Raw genomic sequence first — 19,860 nt, forward strand, 5'->3', positions numbered from 1 at the left:
AACCTGGGCCAGTCCTGGAGTCTGGGGAAGGCTCGGATGAGGGCTCTGTGTCGGAGGCAGAGAGGGGGCCAGGGCCATCTGACAGTTATCAGCTGCCTTTGGAGTCAGAAATCAGTGAGGCAGAAGAACAGCTGGAGCCTGTTCCCAGTGTGCGCATGCGCAGAGCTGCCAGACGAAGGGAAGAGCTAAAGAACAGGGGTCGACTTGGGAGTAAGGCCACAGGTGGACGGTGAATGGCCCCTCCCAGAGGGAATAAAAGAGGAGCGACAGGGGAGTGGAGTTTGCAGGAGACCATGAATTCCCTTCATTGGTTCGTGACTCTCGGAGACTCCTTGCCAAGTTTTGCAGATCTCGGCCTGGCAGCTCTCCAAGCCAGATAAGGTCTGTGACCGTAAATCCTCCCTGGAAAGACTTTGCTGGATGTGAAGGAGCAGAATTCACAGTACATTCATAAAAGGGTTTTTTTGTCGGCACTACAGAGAGTTTGCTTCAGGGTCTCGGAAAGCCTCAATCAGAACAGTTCTGGGAGTTGGATTCTACACACTGGAGGATTCTGGGAGTTTAAGTCCACACATCTTAAACTTCCCAAGTTTGGAAAACACACCTAGATGGAGTCAGGCGGGGCCTTGTTTTGCCTGTCCCCCAAGAAACATCTGGAGGGAAACAGCAGCTGAATAAGCCAACCGTTATAAAACCTGGTTGTGTGAAGCTGCTTCCCCCAACATCATGAGCCACATCCACAGAGGATGCCCTAAAACCACAATGGCGAACCTATGGCTCATGTGCCGGACGTGGCACACAGAGCCATCTCTCTGGGCACGCCAGCTGTCGCCTGTTGCTCTCCTGGGTTCTGGCACGGACCTGTGCACCAGACAGCTGCTCTTCATGCGCACAGGAGTGCTGGAAACCAGAAAAGCAGTTTCCTAGTGCGCATGTGTGTGCTGGGAAGCTGAGCTTCTGGTTTCCAGGACATGTATGTGTGCAGGTCATCTGGTCTTTACACGCACATGTGCGCCAGAAACCGGAAGACCAGGTGACCAGCGCTTATGCGCATGTTAGAAATGGGAAGCTCAGCTTCCTGGCGCATGCATGCACGCGGGGAACGGCTCTTCCAGATTTTGGTGCTGCTGCAGGTGTGCGCCTGTGGATCTGCTCTTCCGGTTTCCTTGCACTTCCCTCCCACTGTGCGCTCCCATCTGGGCACTCGGTGCCAAAAGGTTTTGCCAACGCTGCCCTAAAAGATGGCCAGCCCCTTGCCGTCCCAAGGGCTCTTCTTAGAGGGCACAGGCAGGGCAGTTTTTGACACTCTGATGAGATAGGAGAAAAGCTGAACATCCGGAAAAAAAACTGGCCTAAAAGGTGGTGGGGAAAGGCCGTTGGAAAGCCCTCGTGCATCAAAACGCTTGCCGTCCATCATTCACCGCCATACTTATTTTGATCTTTAAAGAAAACTACAGAGTCCGTGTGGTTCAGCAGTTAAGGTACCTGGCTAGAAAGCGGGGGGCCATGGCTTCAAGCCCCGCCTTGGCCGTGAAAGTTGGCTGGGTGACTCTGGGTGGGCCACAGTCCCTCTTGGCCTCACCCACGTCGCAAGGTTGTTGTTACGGGGAAAAGGAGAGGCAGAGGAAGAAGGTATGTTGGGCATCTTCACCAAACCCCTTGAATTATTTGCAGTAAATAAACAAACGAAGGCAGGGTACAAGTAAATAAGGAAGTTGAAGGGAAGTCCCCCCGCTGCGTTCCTCAATAAATTAAGTTTATTTGGGTTAGCAGATTTTTTTGCAAATCAATAAATTACAGAGCAGGGAAGGGGGGGGAAAGCGAGCCACACGGAACAGCTGACCAGGGATGGTGGGGGGGCAGCTCCGTGATGGAGGAGGGTGGGGACGGGGGGGGTGCAGAGATCCAGTTTTGAGGTGGGGGGGACCTGACCTGGCTAGGAAGCCACATTTGGCTTTCTTGTGGCCCCCCCAGGTTGCCCAATTGGCCTTTTCCTATTCAGTGACCTGGGAGTGTTAAGACAATTAACTCCAGCAGAGTTTGGAAGGATACGTGCGAGGCAGTCATACCCAACCCTTCTTGTAGCCTTCTCCCTAGAAGTCCTGGTTGGACTTCAGCCCTTCTTCCATTACTCCTTCTGAAGTCCCAACCTTGGATCTCAAAGACCTCTCTTCTCTAGCCCTTCACCTCTTGAAGGAGTCTCAGTTGCTTCTACACAGGATGATGTTTCTACTGGTACATAGACAAGGAGGACCCCCAGATGGCTCTTCGGTGGTCTTGTCAAGTTGGTTGGGATGAGAGGCGCATCTTTTGATCCAGGCTTCTACCTCATCGGTGCCAAGATGGAGGACCACCAGAAGGTGAGGGCTTTCAACAGCTTCCTTTAATCCAGGGGTGTCCACCCTTGGCCCCTTGAAGACCTGCCAGGCTGGGGAATTCTGGCAGTTGAAGTCCACAGGTCTTCAAGGAGCCGAGGTTGGACACCCTGCCTTCATTCCCTCCATTCACACAAAGTCTGCTTGTATTTTTTGTGGCGTAAACTCAGTTCCCTCAATAAACAGGCACACGCAGGACAGAGAATGAAGAAACTGGACAGATGCCCAGAGTGTCCAAAGGAGTGGCGGGGGGGGAGGAACGTGGAAATGGCTGGTTGAGAGGAAGAAAGTGGACGGGGCCAGCCTTATTTATTTTTTGGGAAGAAGTTTATCCATTGCTTCTTTTTGTTCCTCTCTCCCTCCTTCCACAAATTCAGAAACTCAAAGGAAGGTCTCCCTCCATCTCACGGAATCCGTTCCTCGCCATGGAAATACAAGATGGTTTCTCTGGGCCTTCGAGAAGTGGGGAATTCTGGGATTTGAAGTCCACCTGAAAGATGCCGATACTGAGTAAGTCTGCTTTAGAGAATGGAGGCCCCACCTGCTGCTGCAAATGGGGAGGGGGGATTAGGAGCTATGCAGCTGCTCTACCACCCCTTCCTCTCTCTCTTTTTTTTTGGAAGGGAAATTGTGCCCCCTCCTCTCTGTGCAACATATCAAAAAAACGGTTGCAGGAATTCTAGTTTAATGAAAAGAAGGACTAGGCTTGATAGCCGTGGGCCAGTATTTGAGGGGCTGCCCCAAAGAAGAGGGAGTCAAGCTATTCTCCAAAGAAGGCAGGACAAGATGCGACGGATGGAAACTGAACAAGGAGATTAAGAAGCAAGCAAGGAATTAAGGAGAAACTCCCTAAGAATGAGGACAATTAACCTGTGGAACTGCTTGCCACCAGAAATTGTGGGCGCTTCATCACTGGAGGCTCTTAAGAAGAGATTAGACAGGCATTTGTCTGAAAACGGTACGGGGTCTCCTGCTTGAGCAGGGGGTTGGACTAGATGACCTCCAATATCCCTTCCATCTCCATTCTGATTTTTATTAATTCTCCAATATGGGGCCACCAGCAATCAGAAGAGTTGCAAAATCTCCCAATACAACACAGGGAGTCCTCGACTTATGACCAAAACCGGGACCAGTTTCTCCATTGCTATTCTTCCATTCCGATTTAATGACCTTTTGTCCCCACAGGATTGTTAAACAAATCACTGCTGGTTAAGTAAATAGAAGACTTATTAATCGCTGCAATTGTTAAGTGAATCCGGCTTCCACCACTGATTTTGCGTGGCAGAAGCCGGCTGGGAAGGTCCCATGTGGAGATCACGTGGGGGCCGAGGATGCGGCAACTGTCATAAGTACAGGCCGGTTGCCAAACGTCCAAATTTTGATCCCGTGGCGACAGACTGTAATGGTCATCTGTGTGAAAAAATGATTGTAAGTCCTTTTTTCCCAGTGGTATGGTGACTTCAGTCGCTAAATGAATGGTTGTAAGTTGAGGACTACCTATAAGTTGAGGACTACCTGTGTTAGCTTGAACTTGGTCGCCAGGCTGACCCTCTTTCTGGCTTCACAGAGTCAACGGTGCCCAATCTAACCCAACAACTGGATTTGTACAACGTGCTACTCCAGGTAGCAACCGTCCAAGGTTAATCCTACGGAAGCTTAAGGTGAGAATGCAGCCACCAGGTGGTGAATGGCCTGAGTAAGCATGGGTGTGCAAATCCACCAAAGAAGCAAGTGTGCAAAGTTTACACAATGTGCAGCCCCTGGTGGTCTCTGAGCTTCCTAGCACAGTGTTTCTCAACCTTGGCCACTTGAAGACGTCCGGACTTCAACTCCTAGAATTCCCCAGCCAGCGAATGCTGGCTGGGGAATTCTGGGAGTTGAAGTCCGGACGTCTTCAAGTGGCCAAGGTTGAGAAACACTGTCCTAGCAGATGTTTCATGAGCCAATTGGGGAATATGTCATGAATGCCAGCAGAAGACAGCCAAGCTCGAAGATTTAACCCTGATGAGGTTCCCTAGTTGGGCCATGAAACCAGAATGGCTGCATAAAGAACTCTCTGACTAATTGAAAGAGAAAAAAAGATAAGTATAAAAAGTGGAAAGAGGGGGACATAACTAAGGCAGAATATCAGCAAATAGCCCGAGCCTGTAAAAATGAAGTGAGGAAAGCTAAGGTTCACAATGAAGAAAGGCTTGCCACAAAAATAACAAAAAAAAAGCTTCTTCCAACATGTTAAAAACAAGAAAAAAGTTAAGGAAACAATTGGTCCATTGCTGGGAGAAAGTGGCAAGAAGGTGACAAGCAACAGGGAGGAACTATTTAACTCATGTTTTACATCTGTCTTTACACAAAGGGATGAAACAGTCCAACCTATCAAAAACAGCACCACAAAAATCAGATTAGGAAGACAAGTTGAGATAGGGAAGAAAACGGTAAGTGAGCACCTGTCTACCCTAGATGATTTCAAATCACCAGGACCGGATGGATTACACCCCAGGGTTCTGAAGGAACTGGCAGACGAGATCTCAGAACCACTGAACTTTATCTTTCAGAGATCCTGGAGCACCGGGGAACTGCCAGAGGACTGGAGAAGAGCTGATGTGGTTCCCATCTTCAAAAAAGGGGGAAAAAAACAGATCCAGGAAACTACAGACCTATCAGCCTGACCTCAATACCAGGAAAGATTCTAGAAAAGATAATCAAGCAAAGAATTAGCGAACACCTAGAAGCAAACAAAGTAATAGCCAAAAAGCCAACATGGGTTTGTCAAAAACAGATCATGCCAGACTAATCTTATTGCATTCTTTGACAAAGTGACAAAGTTAGTGGACCCGAGAAATGCCGTCGATATAGTTTACTTGGGCTTCAGTAAGGCCTTTGATAAGGTAGACCATAACCTACTACTAGATAAAGTAGAAGAATGTGGGTTGGACAGCATCACCACCAGATGGATTCGTAACTGGTTGACCAACCACACTCAACGTGTAGTCTTCAATGGAACTGCATCTACATGGAGGGGGGTATGCAATGGGGGACCCCAAGGCTCTGTTTTAGGCCCAGGACTCTTCAACATCTTCACCAATGATTTGGATGAGGGGATAAATGGGGAACTCATCAAATTTGCAGTTGACACCAAGCTGGCAGGAATAGCCAACACTCCAGAAGACTTAAGGCTTAAGATACAGAAGGATCTGGACAAACTTGAACATTGGGCACTATCTAATAAAATGAAATTCAGTGGTGAAAAGAGTGAGGTTGTGCATTTAGGCAGTATAGGTGGTATCTTGCTCAACAGTAGTAACTGTGAAAGGGATCTTGGAGTCCTCGTGGACAAACATTTAAATAGGAGCCAGCCGTGTGCAGCAGCTGCCAAAAAAGCCAACACAGTTCTAGGCTGCATCAACAGAGGGAGAGAATCAAGATCACGTGAAGGGTTGATACCACTTTATAAGGCCTTGATAAGGCCACACTTGGAATAACTGCATTCAGTTTTGGTCACCACGGTGGAGAAAAGATGTGGAGACTCTGGAAAGAGTGCAGAGAAGAGCAACAAAGAGGATTAGGGGACTGGAGGCTAAAACATGTGAAGAACGGTTGCAGGAACTGGATAGGTCTAGTTTAATAGAAAGAAGGACTAGGGGAGACATGATGGAAGTCTTCCAATATCTCAGGGGCTGCCCCAAAGAAGAGGGAGTCAAGCTATTCTCCAGGGCACCTGAGGGCAGAACAAGAAGCAATGGGTGGAAACCAATCAAGGAGAGAAGCAACCTTGAATTAAGAAGGAATTTCCTGACAGTTAGAACAATTAATCAGTGGAACAGAAGTTGCCTCCAGAAGTTGTGAATGCCCCAATGCTGGAAGATGTTGGATAGCCATTTGTCTGAAAGGGTATAGGGTTTCCTGGCTAGGCAGGGGGTTGGACTAGAAGACCTCCAAGGTCCCTTCCAACTCTGCTATTGTATTATATTGTATTGTATTGTCTGCAAGCAAACAAGTTCAGAAAGCACCAAGGACCCCACCGTCTTCCTCCTCCTTCTCCCCTCTTCCTCTTCCTCTCCACAAACCCTCCTCCCTTCTAGCACTGATGATGTTCTCTAGTTTGGTCAGGAAACGTCTCCCAGCTCAGAGAGCACCAAGGACCCCGTAGTCCTCCTCCTCCTCCTCCTGTACACAAACTCCATTTGCTTCTAGCACTGCTGACGTTACCTAGTTGGGTCATGAAAGATCTGTAAGAAAGCCACCCAGCTCAGAGATCACCAAGCACCTCACAGTTCAAATATTCTCTTCTCCTGGTTTACACCATGTGTCCGGCACCCCAACGCACAAAACTGCATGCGACAGAGACACGCCAGGCCACCCAAGATCAACACCGCCAAGCTTCCTGGGCAGAGGGGACATTTAACCAACTCACTTAGACGTGTGGCATAGAGAGAACCTGCTTTCTTGGTCTCTCTGTCCCACCTGGTTAACAGCGGCTTCTGCCTTATTCCGTGGCTAAGTCAGGATCAGATGCGTGGGCTGCTGGTGCCGTGGACCAAACGTGACGTTTGTCTGCCAAGGGAGCAGCTTGGAGAGGGGAGAGGACCTCTCTCCATCTCCCTCAGCAGAAGACCGAAGCTTCTGAGAAGATCCCCACTCCTCGGCTGCTGTAGGAGTCCATGGCTTGACCCTTGGGCCCTTCAGGTTCTTAGCAGGAGGTGCCAAGAAGACCTCCGACTGCCCCCCTTGGGACCTCCCTCCTACAAGGCAGCCCCAAAGCCCTCCAACCTTGTGGAGGGGGAGGACCAAGGCAGAGACGGGCCTGTTTCAGCAACATTTGGCCCTAAGGTCCATGTGAGAAGTGCAAACAGAGAGGGAGGGGATGGCCTGGAAGTCCTGTCCTGAAGCAAGTGCTCAGCAATGTTTCCCCTTCCCATGAAGGCCTCCCAAAAACTAGAAGGGGCTTTCAAGAGCCTCCCCCTCCCTCCCCCTCTCTACACCCAGGTACTAAAGCAGCAACAAGACCATCGGAGAGCAGAAGGCATCTAAGGGTACCTGCTGAGGCTGAGCATCTCAGAGATGTGACTATGGTGTCTGCATCTCCCACCAGGTTGGGGGCAATGGGCAGTAGAGCCCACTCTTTGGAAAGGATAGATGTCCATCAGGGACCACCACGGAAGATATCCGTTCACCTCTCTGCCATTTCTAGAGTTTTTGCATGAGGCTATTTTAATGCTGAAGGGCGGAACGAGAGAGAGTTTGCTGTCCATGGGGAAGGTTTCTGCTACCTTGGTCTTCAAAGGGAGGTGGAAGGATGCCATTGGTCAAGTTCTCTTCAAGAGCTGAGCTCTGGACTTCCAGAGCAAGAGACGAGGTCCTTCTGGGAGCTGGCATCATTCTTGGACAAAGGATTGAGTCCAAAGAGGCTCGGAGGAGGAGGAGAGTGGGGGTGTTGATCACACATCCTCAAAGAGATGACCCAATAATGCCGATTGGCTGAATTTGCACCTCATCGGTTCAATGTCTCCTGGGCTTGGTGTGTTGTGCTTTGCCGAACCTTGTTAGAACCTTGTAGAACCCTCTGGATCTCCCATCATGGATCTATTTTCTCTCTCTAGGTTCTGCATTCTGCACAAGTCCTGTGGGTCAACCTGCAGCAATCGTAGGAGTTGAAGGCCAACGCAACTGAATCTCCAAAACCCACCAGCACTGAGAAGAGCAAAACCCGTTGAGGCTCTCCAAGACCTTCCTTTCCATTTCAAGATTCCAAGTTGGGAAAACAGCTTTCATGTACTTGGAAAGTTTGGACATTTTCAAAGAGTTTGTGGGATGCAGGACTTACGGTGGACATTCAGGGCACCCTTGTCCTCCTGGAACTTGGTTTCCCACCTCAAGTCTAGCAAATGTTTCAGCTTCAGGCCGCCATAAACCACCCATTTTCAGAAGAAGCGCCCCACGTCCCTGGTCCTGCTTCACTGATCCACCTTCATTGTTGTCCTGAAGGCAGGATTTGGGGGTGCGTGGGTGATACCCCAGGGCCCCACTCTCAAGCAAAGCAGCTCAGCTGGATTACCCCACTGCGGCCATTCCAAGTCTGTGAATGGGGTGGAAATCCATTCATGTTGAGGAAGAAAATGATCCAACAAGATAGCAAGACCCCCATCCCCAAATAGCAAGACCCTGTTCAGATCTCAGCCGTGTTTGCATTATGGATTGTCAACCTCACGAAGAACTTCCTCCTTCTCTTATGATGAGATTCATGGTGATGATGTCATCCATTCAGTCGTTTTCCAACTCCATGAGCCCGGTCTCCCCACTTTTTCTGATCCTAGACAACTTTGTTGAGTTGTTCTGGGCTCTGGTTGGTGCCCGCTTTGACGGTGGTGAGGTCCTTAAGATGGGTCAACCCCAAGTCAAAGGGAGCAGCAAGAAGGAATGGCGTGTTACCCCCACCCAAATGTCCCTTCCCCTCTTCTCCAAGCAGCTTCAGGGCTGTCCCTCTCTCTCCTCACTGGGCAAGAGGGACGAGTCAACGTCTCCACCGGGAAAAAATAGTTCTATCCAGGAAGTCCTTGCATTCGTCTGGCAGAGGGTAGGTAGGGTATCCTGCTCAGGCAGGAGGTTGGACTAGAAGACCTCCAAGGTCCCTTCCAACTCTGCCTCTACTGCATCCTGTATCACCACCCAGCTCTTTGGAAGCTTCTGAACTGGCTACGGCGAGACCAGGAAGGTGGTGAGAATATAAATAAAGGACAAAAACAGCCTTGCCTTGTGCCCTTTTTCCCATCTCTGTTGGAGAGTCAAGATGGGGCAAGAGGGCCTTCACCCCATGGCTAGAAAGAAGCCCAGAGTCCGCAGGGAGGCAAAGAAAGAGGAGGGGGGTGTAGAGCAGAGGTCCCCAAACTTGGCAACTTTAAGACTTGTGGACTTCAACTCCCAGAATTGAAGCAGAGCTGGCTGGGGAATTCTGGGAGTTGAAGTCCACATGTCTTGAAGTTGCCACGTTTGAAGTCCTCTCCCACACAGTCCCTTCTATTCGCAGGGATGTGTTCATTCACTCCGCCAGCCTCCTGATGACCACGGGGGAAGCCCGTGGGAATCCACCTGACCTCTTGTCCCGTGACCACCCTCAAAGTTCTTATCCCGCCAGCTGTCAATCTACCTGAAGACCATCTACCGGTCAAGTTTGGTGAAGTGCATGGGCGCCACTAAACTTAGCAGGCTGAGGCTCCTGACTCCATCCCAGCTGTAGATAGACAAGACCCTCTTCAGCCAAGCGGACTTCACCTCCCCTCATCCACAACCTAGTGAAACGTTTGGGCAGGGGATTAGAGGAGGTGTAGTCCAGCCAATTTGGTGAATTTTTCCTCAACCGATCTCATTGTATTTAAGTACAATGACAATAAAGATTACATTACTCATGCACCAGCTGAAATATCCTGAGCAGCTTCAACGGAGAAGCCCAGTTACTCCACCAACTCTTAAGTCGACTTTCACGAAGAAGAAGAAGGGACAGTTTGGCCACCCCAAGATGCAGATTGAAGGCCCTGGATCTCTTTCTTGGAGACTGGGGGGTCCATTCCTGGGTCCACCCCCTCCCCCAGGGCAGGAGACGACAAGAGGACTCAGCAAAAACGGAGGGTGTGCTGCTGGTCATCCCTGTTCAGAAGGGTTTGAGGCCATTTCAGAGCTGGCTTGGCCAGGAGGTCCAAGAGATTCCTGCTGCTTTTGAAGTTCAAGCTGAGATTCCCGAGTTGACTCTGCAGCCTTGGGGGTGGGGGGCAAGCAGGCCAGAGCCTCCGGCAGTGGTGGGAGGGAGGGGACAGTTGTGGGTCAGCAGCATGTGGTTGTGCTTCTGTTAGAAGAGGTTGGCCTTGAGAGGAGTTGGCTTCCGGTGGAAGGAGGAGAGCACGCCGGAGAAAGGTCCGGGCATGGCGGCTTCCGAGGGCTGCCAGGCCTTCAGCAGCTCGGCCGTGTTGGTGCCCCCATTGCTGGTGCTCACGCCCGCCCACAGGGGAGACTTGAGGCTGGGGGTGACGTGCCCGGTGCCCAGGCCTGGCTGCCCCGTGCCAGGGCTGGGGCTGAGGCTGTCGGCAGGACTGTTCAGGCCCCCGGCGGTGGGCAGGGAGGCCGTGCTGTCGGGGGTCGGGCTGCAGTTGGACTCCTTGGACTCGTCGTCCTCGGAGGAGGACCGGGGCTCCGGCTTCTTGCCTGCCGCCGAGCCGCTGCTGCCGTTGTTGCCGCCGTTCTGCCCTTTGGCGTTGGAGGCCCGTTCTTGCTTCCGAAACTTGGCCCGGCGGTTCTGGAACCAGACCTAAACCGGGAGAGGACAGATTTACTCCCCCAGATACAACCAGGATGTGGGGCCCTTGGTACTCTCTGAGCTCAGAGGCTCCCTTTCGTGACCCAACTAAGTAACCTCATCAGTGCTAGAAGGTTGTGAGGTTTATACAGGTGGTTATCCTGCCTGTGTTGGTGAGAGCATTGCTTTCTTCCCGGAGGTTCCTGATTGTTTTCTGCTTTGTTGTTTGTCTGGTATTAAGCCCTGCTTATCTGGCTGTTGGATGCTGGAGAGGAAGAGTTCTGGACCAGCCTTCCCAAGGAAATGCCAAGAAGGAGATTCCCACCTACACTAATATCAGTGGAGATCAACCTCACTATCTTTTAGCACTGATGATATTACCTAGTTGGGTTATGAAATGTCTGCAACAACTCAGCTCGTACAGCATCAAGGACCCCCCCTTGTCATTGTCCTCCTCCTCCTTCTCCTCCTTCTCCTCCTCCTCCTCTTCCTCCTCCTCTTCCTCCTCCTCCTCCTCCTCCTCCTCCTCCTCTATATAACCCTCCCTCCCTTCACAGCACAAATCAAGCTGCCTAATTGGATCACAGCACGACTGCAAGAAACCCACCAAGCTCAAAAAGCATCCAAGGACCCCACCCCAAGTTTCAACCCCGAGTGACCAACTTCTCTTGTACCATAGATCCAGGATAGCCACAGCCCTGTAGTAACCCCCTCCCTCCCTCCCTCCCTCCCCCTTAACTGCTGGATCCAGTGCTGGTCTGCCTGCTTCTCCCCTCCCCTCCGGCTTTCCAAAGGTTGTGTATTTGCAACACAAATGGCAATATTTGAAATGTAAATGGACCCCTGCAAATGCCATGTGTTTTTAAAATACTGTTCTTCATTTATATATGTTAAACTAATATATAAAATCGCGTACAAAATTAAAAATCCTGCAAAAGGAGAGTCTGAATCGCTGGAGAATTTTCGGTTTCCTTTAGGGGGGCTTTTAAAGTGTATTTTATTTCTGCAGTTTATTTTATTGGGAGGGAGGATTCTATCTTTCTATATCTGGCCTTTTCCTGATTAGATGACGTTGCCTTGAAGTTTTCTTCTTAGCTATAAAATAACTCAAACGGCTTGAAGAGTCTGGATTCCCACGGAAGACAAAATCCACAACCAATTTCACATTCTACCGCAACTATCCAGAAAATGTCAGCAAAATTTGTTGTTTTTGTGAGTGTGGGGTGGGAAATAGAAAGCCTTTTTCTCAGCAATTACGCAATTAATTAAGTAGGTTAAGAATTCTTATTTTTATTATTATTTGGCACAATTATAGCATTTGGATTTATATATATATTTTTACCTAAATGCCACAAGATTCGTTTGAAATTGGCAACCAGTCTAAACTTGGGAAGGGAGAATTCATATCACCCAAACCGTTCGATTCCCTGCAATCTTTTAAAAAAATGGTTTTTTTAATCTCAAATTTAGTAATTAGCCTTACTTAAACCGTTTTTATCCCAAGGAACTTCTATCTGACAAATAAAATGTCCTAATTTGTTCTCTTCAGCAAATTTGCTAATTTATCCCATTTACGTGCTCTGCCCACCTTAAGTACGGGATGCTGGGCAGCAAACGATTAAAAACAGAATTAAAAACAGCACCCAGAATTGTTATTTTCAATTTCTTCCTACGGCAGAGGAGGAGGGTGGGCTAAGTAAAAGGTCTGGGAGAAAATCTCACTTGGAGATCAATCCTTTAACAGTCATCCTTAAGAATTCCTGTCAAAACAGAAACCGATCTGGGGGAGGGGGACCCAAAACCGGAAGAGCCCACAAATGGTTACTCCCCGCATCCCCATCTCCACCCACAAAAAGGACATTTAATTAGTTATTTTTATTTATGTTATTTGTTTATATATTCATTGTTTTCAGAAATAGCTACGTGGAATGATAGATAAATAATTTTTTTTTAACAAAAATATATTTTTACAAATAACAATTGACAAATAATGTTTTGCAGTCTATAAAATTGCTTTTCCCCACCCTGCTCAGCCTCTCCCCCCTGCTACCCCCCCCCCCAGGGCTGCTGCAGAGAATGTGAAATTAAAAACCGTCTCTGGGCTTCATTCTGCGATCCTGGAATCCAGAAGGAAAACTGTTCGAAGCCCTTTAAGTGCCCCCTTCCTCATTTTGCGGCTGCTTCTCCCCCAGGTCTGTGATTTTTTTAGGCGCTTTATAGACACCGGCCTTTCGCCTGGAGCTAAGCTTCACTGACCTCTATGTTTTATCTATTATGGCTGATTTATTGTTGCTGTTATGTATTTATTTTATTGCTGCGTCTAGCGTTTTACTCGGTTGCCAACCTCCAATGCTTATAAATTGTGTTTTTTTTAAATAAATTGGTCTTTTTTATTTTAAGAAATAGCGTCAGTGAGAAAAGTAACACGCCTTTCAGAAGACTACATTAGTAAAATGCAATTAGTAAAATGCAAATTTAACAAAATGCAGTTAGTAAAATTAAGTAAGTAAACGCGGGATTTTAAATGACTTGCAGAGCGAGGAATATACGTTACTACTCCATAAAGGAAAAAAAAATCAAATTGCTATTAAGCTAACGATCCCTGTTTAACACAGTATATAAATCACTACCTGGGATTGTAGGATTAAAACCGGCTCTAGAAACGCAATTGAAATAAAGACATTATCGAGCCAGGTTTGAACTGAATGGACTCTTCAAAACCATGAAAGGGAAAGGAATGAAATGATGAGGCTCCCTAGTTGGGGAAGGAAACTCAAAAGTGCTTGAAAATGGATATATAATAATGCTTAAGTTAATATGAGTTATGTTTGTTGACCGTGGAGGATCTGTAATCGATTGATACACTTTCTACAGATGTAAAGAAAGATGCTGTATTTGTTTCAATTAAAATTAAAAAATATTTTTAAAAAAAGTGCTTTTTCAAGAGGCAACTGGACCGTCGTGGTTTTTCCTTGAAGAACAAAACGTTTCGTTTCTCATCCAAGAAACTGCATCGTTCCCACGACCTGGATGGCCGAGAATCTCCACAGACTTTTCTACAAGAAAACCAGGGATCTCTCGGAAATTAAATACGTGCCAGGAATTGGGGAGGGGGGACCCTGTTAAAGTGTCTGAAATCCGTTTTTCCCCCCTCCGTTTTCCATTTGTGGGTAGCGGGGAGACATTCCTGCAACCGCCCCAGGAATTCAGGCCGGAGAATCAACTGCGGGGGGACTCGCCTTCCTTCTCCCGGGCTCCCGGGGTTCAGGCTCAGGGCAGCTCCCGGATGAGGGGCGCCGGGGGTGGGGGAGGAAGACGAGCCCCTCCCCACCCTTCAGCCTGGGGCCGAAGGAGCGGGAGGGCGTGGGTCCCTCTCAGGCGCGACAAGCCCTGGGCTGGCGGGTGTCGTGGCTGCCGGCGTCCCTCCCCAGCGACTCACCTGCACTCGGGCCTCCGTGAGGTCGATCTTCAGGGCCAGCTCTTCCCGGGTGTAGATGTCCGGGTAGTGGGTCTCGGCGAAGACCCTCTCCAATTCCTTGAGCTGCGAGCTGGTGAAGGTGGTCCGGATCCTTCGCTGCTTCCTCTTCTCGTTGATGGTGGAAGGGTCCGAGAAGAACTTGTACGGAACTGGAGGGAGTGGGGGGGGGGCGCAGAGAGGAGGAAAAGAGGGTGTGAGTTAGGACCCCCTGGAGGGGAGACTGAGTAGGTGGGAGGGGGGCTAGTTTGGGGATCCTGGATCCGCGCAATGACCCATCCCAGCCCTCTTCAGTTGTGTTGGGTCATAAGCGTTGGGTAGGAATTGTGGGCTCCTCAAGGCTCTCTGCGCTAGCACTGATCACGTTACCTCGTTGGGTCATGAAACGTCTGAAGAAAAAGAACCAGCTCAGTGAGCACCAAAGGCCCCATTCTCCTCCTCCTCCTCCTCCCCACATCCCAAGCTCCCTCCTAGCACTGACGATGTTCCCTCGGTGGGTCATGAAACGCCTGCCAGAAAACCACCCAGCTCAGAGAGCACCAAGAACTCCACAGTTCCGCCGTGAGCTACAAATATCCTCCTCCATTGGTGTGAATTGTAGCCCAGCACCCTCGTCTGCTGCCAACAGGTTGGCATCAGTAAAGGAAATGGATGCCCTCTGCGAGGCTCACCCCATCCCTGAAGGTGCCCAGTAGAAAACGCAGAGGACTGGGGGGGGGGTCCTTGGTGCTCTCTGAGCCTTGACGGTTTTCTTGCCCACGTTTCATGAACCAACTAGGTAACACCATCAGTGTTCGGTGATGAAACGTGGGCAAGAAAACCATCAAGGCTCAGGGAGCACCAAGAACCCCGCAATTCAGCTCTGGGCTACAAAAGTTCTCCCCCATCGCTACTCAGAGGTTGCTCCCGAGAAACCAAACGCCAGGGAAGCCGTTTGCTGGGAACGGGAGAATTTTTACCAGCACCAAAGAATCGTGTTTCTTAGCTCCAGTTGTGAAGCAGATGCTCCAATTCGGCCTTGGCAGGAGGCGAAGGGATGCTTTCCCCCCTCCCTGCCCTCACCCACCCACCCACAAAGCGAAGGGTTTCCTCCAACGTGACCCCGAACGGCCGCCTCGGCATCGTCGGAATCGCTTTTCTCCTGCACAGTCACTATTCCCCGGAGTTTCGTTTCAAGGGGGCGGGAGACGGGGGGGGGGCGCTCCAAGATTCCCTGCAATTTCCCAACCTTCATCAACGGAATAAAAAGAACGAACTGCCGACGGCCAGAAATTTTGCCATTTTCTGCCCGGGAACATTGCGCGACGCTTTTTCGCAAAACGAAGCTGGATCGCGCGGGGGACGGGCCGGATTTAAAGACCCTTCGGCTGGAATGGGGGAGAGATTTGTGGGACACCCCCCCCCCGCACCTTTTTCCCGTTCCAGATGCGGTTTTATTTTAATGAACCGTTTGGAATCGGTTATTTCAGAGACGCGAGGAAAGCAGGCAGGCTGTCTCGTGTGAACGGCCCCGTGTGAGCGGACTCTGGGTAGCTGAGTTTAGGGGAAAGACCAGGCGATGGCATTCACACAACAATTGGCTTGGGAAGTGGTCCTGTGTGTATTAGTGGGCTGTGAGAATCCATTTCACGGGAATAGCGGACACGGGGGCGTCTTTCTCTCTCCCAGTTTAGAATAAGAGACATAAAATGGGGAGGGGGCAGAGAGCGGGTCAATTACGTTCACCAATTCCGTGTTTCCGTTTGCCGGGAAATTCACGTTAAACTGTCGGTCGCGAAGCCGGTTATGCGGCGCCTCAATTCGCAGGGTTCCTAGGCTTCGCGCGGGGCTCTGTGGGGCCCGGAGTGGCGTCGCCTCCGGCCGGGAAAACAGCGGACAATGAGGCATCCCCGTCAATCCGAGGACGCCCCTTCCCCGCTGGCCGCTTCTGCCTTCATTCCTCCGACGGGGCCCATTGGAATTAATCAAGGAGCCGAAGCGAAGGAAGCCGCGCGCCGTGAAACCGGGGCCCGCGCGTGTTCGCTCCAGGCCAGAGGCGTATCCTCCCCGGGGTCCGCAGAACGAGCGTCCCCGCATCTCCTCTCCTCCCTCGCCCCTTCCGAGGGAGGCGATTCCCCGCTTCCTTTCTGCGCGGCCAAATTACTTCGGATCCACGCGTGCCCGCGGAGCTGGGAAGTGGGCGCTGGGCGAACAAGGCGCATTGGCGTTTATGTCCTCCCTCCCCCGCGTGGGTTTGGGCGTTTAGGTGGCTGGCCCGGAGGGAAAGGGCGAGGAGGGGGCCGTCCTAACGGAATAACCACAAATAAATGTGAATAAATCACTTTATGGAGAAATTCCGTGTTAATACTGGAAAGGGGTTTTTCTCCCCCGACCGGCCCGAATAAGCGAACTCCCTGCCGCCCACAGAGGCGTCAAACCAAGTTAGCGACCCTTCGGGGCCTCTCCGGGCCCGACTGAAGTCGCGCAAGGTGGGGATCTTTCCCGCTCAACTGCGCTTCTCCCGGATCGCGGGACCCTTCCCGGCCGTGGCTTCTCCCGGCTGGAGGCGACGGGGCAGGGGTCTCCCCTTCTTTTTTGACGCTGTCTCTGACTCGGCCCAAGCGCGGTTTCGAACGACCCCCTCAAACTCCCCAACGACTTCGCCGGCCAGTCGTGGGTTTCCGAGGCCGTTGCGAACGCAGCCCACCCCCCCCGAGACGCGACCCCATATTTGAGTCCTGCGCCCCACCCGTCGAGGAAGGGGGGGGGGACTTTGCTCCGAGGGCGGCACCGATCCGCCAGAAGAGACGGGATCCATTTGGTCCGCGCGGTGCCCGGCTGGATGGCGCTGATTCGGTTGCTGGGCGCGTGGGAGCCTCATTTCCAGACCAGCGGTGTACTACAACTCCCATCAATCCCCTCCTGAGCTCCCCGCATTCCTGGCTGAGGAAAACTCAGGCACCTTCCAGGGGTCTCCTTGACGGAAGGGGAGAGACGGGGCCGGTGTCTCTGCGCTGGATCAGAACCCTCGAGGCAAAGACGCGGGGCCTGGTCGGGGGCGGAGAAGGCGCCCTTCCCACGGGGGTGTCGAACTGCTCACGAAGTCTCAATTCCCGGGAAAGTGGTGGCGGGCCGCGGCCAGACTAGCCTCGCTTTTGCCCCTTGTGATGGTGACTGTTGCTATTCCCGACCGTCGGAATTAATTTCCTCCCAGGTGGAGAAAAAACGTTTGCCAGATGGAAGGAGAGGGAACCGGCGGACAGAAAGCCTTGCTCAGCGCCCGACGGGAGCAACTCTTCCGACGGCTTCCCCCAAGCCAAATCCGGACGGGGCGGAAGCGTCATGGTAGGGGCTCTTTGGGTGGGTGGGGGGCTTTGCTGCCCTCGGATTGCCGGAGCGCACCCCTCCAGGCGAGCCCTCATCCCAGGAAAGCTCCTCTGGGGATACCCAATTCCCTCCACATTCCTCGGGGGAACCGGACGGTTCCTGGGTGGGCCGGGCCGGGGGAAGCGGATCGTCTGTTCTTCCCCTTTCTGCCCTCCTTGGAAGCAGCGGGGGCTCCCCAAAGACCCCGCGGGAGCTCCTTTGCCAAATCAGACCCTTCCCTTCCATCCCTCGACCCTCCAGGACCCCCGACCCTCGATACCGCCAGGAGAGGCAGGCGCAGCGCAGCGGGCAGAAACTGGACGGGGAAGCTCCGGTTGCGCGACCCGTTCCCGGCCAGGTGGGGCGGCCCAGCCTCCCCTCCCTCCCCCGCGAACCCCGGCGGCGCCTACCTGCGGCGTAGGGCGAGGGTTGGTGGTCGCGGAGGGCGCCCAGGGCGCAGCTGGCGGAGGCGAGCGGCGGGCAGGCCGGGCTGGCGGCGAAGGAGCTGCGGATGGGGTTGTACTGGAAGGAGCCGGCCTGGCTGCAGGAGCTGAAGTCCGCGTACGCCGACGCCTCCATGGCCGCCATGCACGAGTCGTACGAGTTCAGGTAGGAGTAATCCATGGCGCCCAGGACCCCCGCTCGCTCCGGCTCGGCGCCCGCCCGCCCGCCAAGTGGCGGCGCAGCGACGGGGCGGGCGAGATATACTTGGGCGGCTGGGACCGGCGGCGCAGGAGGCTCGGCGGCCAAGCCCCCCTCCGCCCCGCCCCACCCCGCCCCTTCCCTTAACCCTTTCGGGGGTCCCGCGCGCGCTCCTGCCCCGACGGGCTGCCCCTCAGCCTGGCTTTGGAAGGGGGTCGCCGGGAAAAGGGGCTCAAAGAAGTCAGGGGCTCCTCTCGGCGGGGGTCTCCCTTCGGGTCCCCCCTCCCCCCCCAAAAGCTGCCTCTTCTGCAAGTTGCACAAGAGGGCCTACCTGGTCTGGCTGGTGTGTGGCCGCATCAGAGCCCAGGGGGTTTCCAGTCTGGGCCACTTGAAGACTTTCAACTCCCAGGATTCCCCAGCCAGCCCTGGGAAGCGTCCCTGCGTGTTGGCCTCAAGAGCCCAACGGGAGGGAGGTGTGGGACAGCCACCTCCCCACCCCAGCTAAGAAACAAAGGGGGGGCGAATATTAGGAGGAAGAGTACGAATTTCCCCACCTTCTCAGGTATTGCTGTTGGGTTGGGCCTCCACGTGTGGCCGGGGGTCTTTGGCGGGACCCCCGTTCCAGGGCATTTTATCAGGGTGGCTCCATTGTGCCCCCTCCCGGAGGGCTTCACGGGGGTCTCTGTAGCCTCTTTCTGCTTTACAGTGCCCCCCTCCAATGACCCCAAAAATTGGTTGAGGGGCAATACATCAGCTTTCAGGAGGTAAATGCTAGGTGTCTCTCCCCACCCCCCTCGTCTTTTCTGTTTCCCCCAGGAGGAGAAGCGACGGGAGGGGCTGATGCGGCGTGTCAGGATTTCTCTCAGTTCAATCCAGGTTAACATTAATCCTCCCTTGTAGGGGGTCGCTTGGTCTTCCATGGGCCTGACGAAGCGTCTTGTGTGGATGGGGCTGTACTTGTGGCTGGCCAGGTGTCGGGAGAAGCGCATCTCTGGGCCCGACTCCCCTCCTCCCCAATCCCACCGCCTCCCGCCCCACCACAGCCGGACTGAATCTTGGGGTTCTGGGGTGGGAGGGTTATTCACTTGGGGTGAATCCACAAGGAGGGGCCAGCATCGCCTCTTCTTCACCTTGCCCAGCACGGCCACTGGGCTGAAAGGATTAAAAAAAAGGGGGGGAGGCTTAAGGAAAACGGGGTGTCCTTGGTCGCTGTGTTTCTTTTCCTTCCTTCCTTCCTTCCTTCCTTCCTTCCTTCCTTCCTTCCTTTCTCCCTTCCTTTCTTTTTTAACGGGGTTTGGAAATGCCAAGGAAAGGGGAGAATAAAGTCGGTACCCTTTCAAAATAAAACAAATGGAAAGAAAGAATATCGGAGGAAAACAAAGGGATGGCTAATTTCCCTGTCTTGTTCCTGCAGTCAGACAGAAAGAAAGAAAGAAAGAAAGAAAGAAAGAAAGAAAGAAAGAAAGAAAGAAAGAAAGAAAGAAAGAAAGAAAGAAAGAAGGATAGGCAGGCGATGTGCTCTCTCTCTCTCTCTCTCTCTCTCACACACACACACACAGACACACAGACACACAGACACACACGCACACAAACACTCTCGCGCCTTTGGTTCTTCTCTTTAACCAGGACATCTCCAAACACTTCCTCCCTATTAATTCACAGAAGGAAACGTTATAAAAAAAGTGGAAGGTTTTCTTTTTTTAAAATGTATACTTATTTTATTGTACCTAGGATTGGGCCAG

At 52.0% G+C, this 19,860-nt stretch overlaps 1 protein-coding gene across 1 annotated transcript; it reads right to left on the reverse strand.

Moving 5' to 3' along the window:
- Window positions 1-10,207: 10,207 nt before the first annotated feature.
- PHOX2A (paired like homeobox 2A) lies at window positions 10,208-18,103 on the reverse strand. The gene is made up of 3 exons (XM_032220113.1): window positions 17,887-18,103; window positions 14,096-14,283; window positions 10,208-10,668 (listed from the first exon to the last, which is right to left on the reverse strand). The coding sequence occupies exons 1-3, from the start codon at window positions 18,098-18,100 to the stop codon at window positions 10,213-10,215; spliced, it is 858 nt and encodes a 285-aa protein (XP_032076004.1). The 5' UTR covers window positions 18,101-18,103; the 3' UTR covers window positions 10,208-10,212.
- Window positions 18,104-19,860: the final 1,757 nt, after the last annotated feature.

The sequence above is a fragment of the Thamnophis elegans genome, chromosome 6 (genome assembly GCF_009769535.1).
Source record: "Thamnophis elegans isolate rThaEle1 chromosome 6, rThaEle1.pri, whole genome shotgun sequence".
In the NCBI taxonomy this organism is placed as follows: domain Eukaryota; kingdom Metazoa; phylum Chordata; class Lepidosauria; order Squamata; family Colubridae; genus Thamnophis; species Thamnophis elegans.

What these genes read in the sequence shown, in the direction of transcription:
- PHOX2A (XM_032220113.1), bottom strand. Translation starts at nt 18,100, where the DNA reads ATGGATTACTCCTACCTGAACTCGTACGACTCGTGCATGGCGGCCATG. An exon ending in ACCCTCGCCCTACGCCGCAG is followed by an intron (nt 14,284 to 17,886) that starts GTAGGCGCCGCC and finishes CACTCCCTCCAG; the next exon opens with TTCCGTACAAGTTCTTCTCG. An exon ending in TCACGGAGGCCCGAGTGCAG is followed by an intron (nt 10,669 to 14,095) that starts GTGAGTCGCTGG and finishes CTCCCGGTTTAG; the next exon opens with GTCTGGTTCCAGAACCGCCG.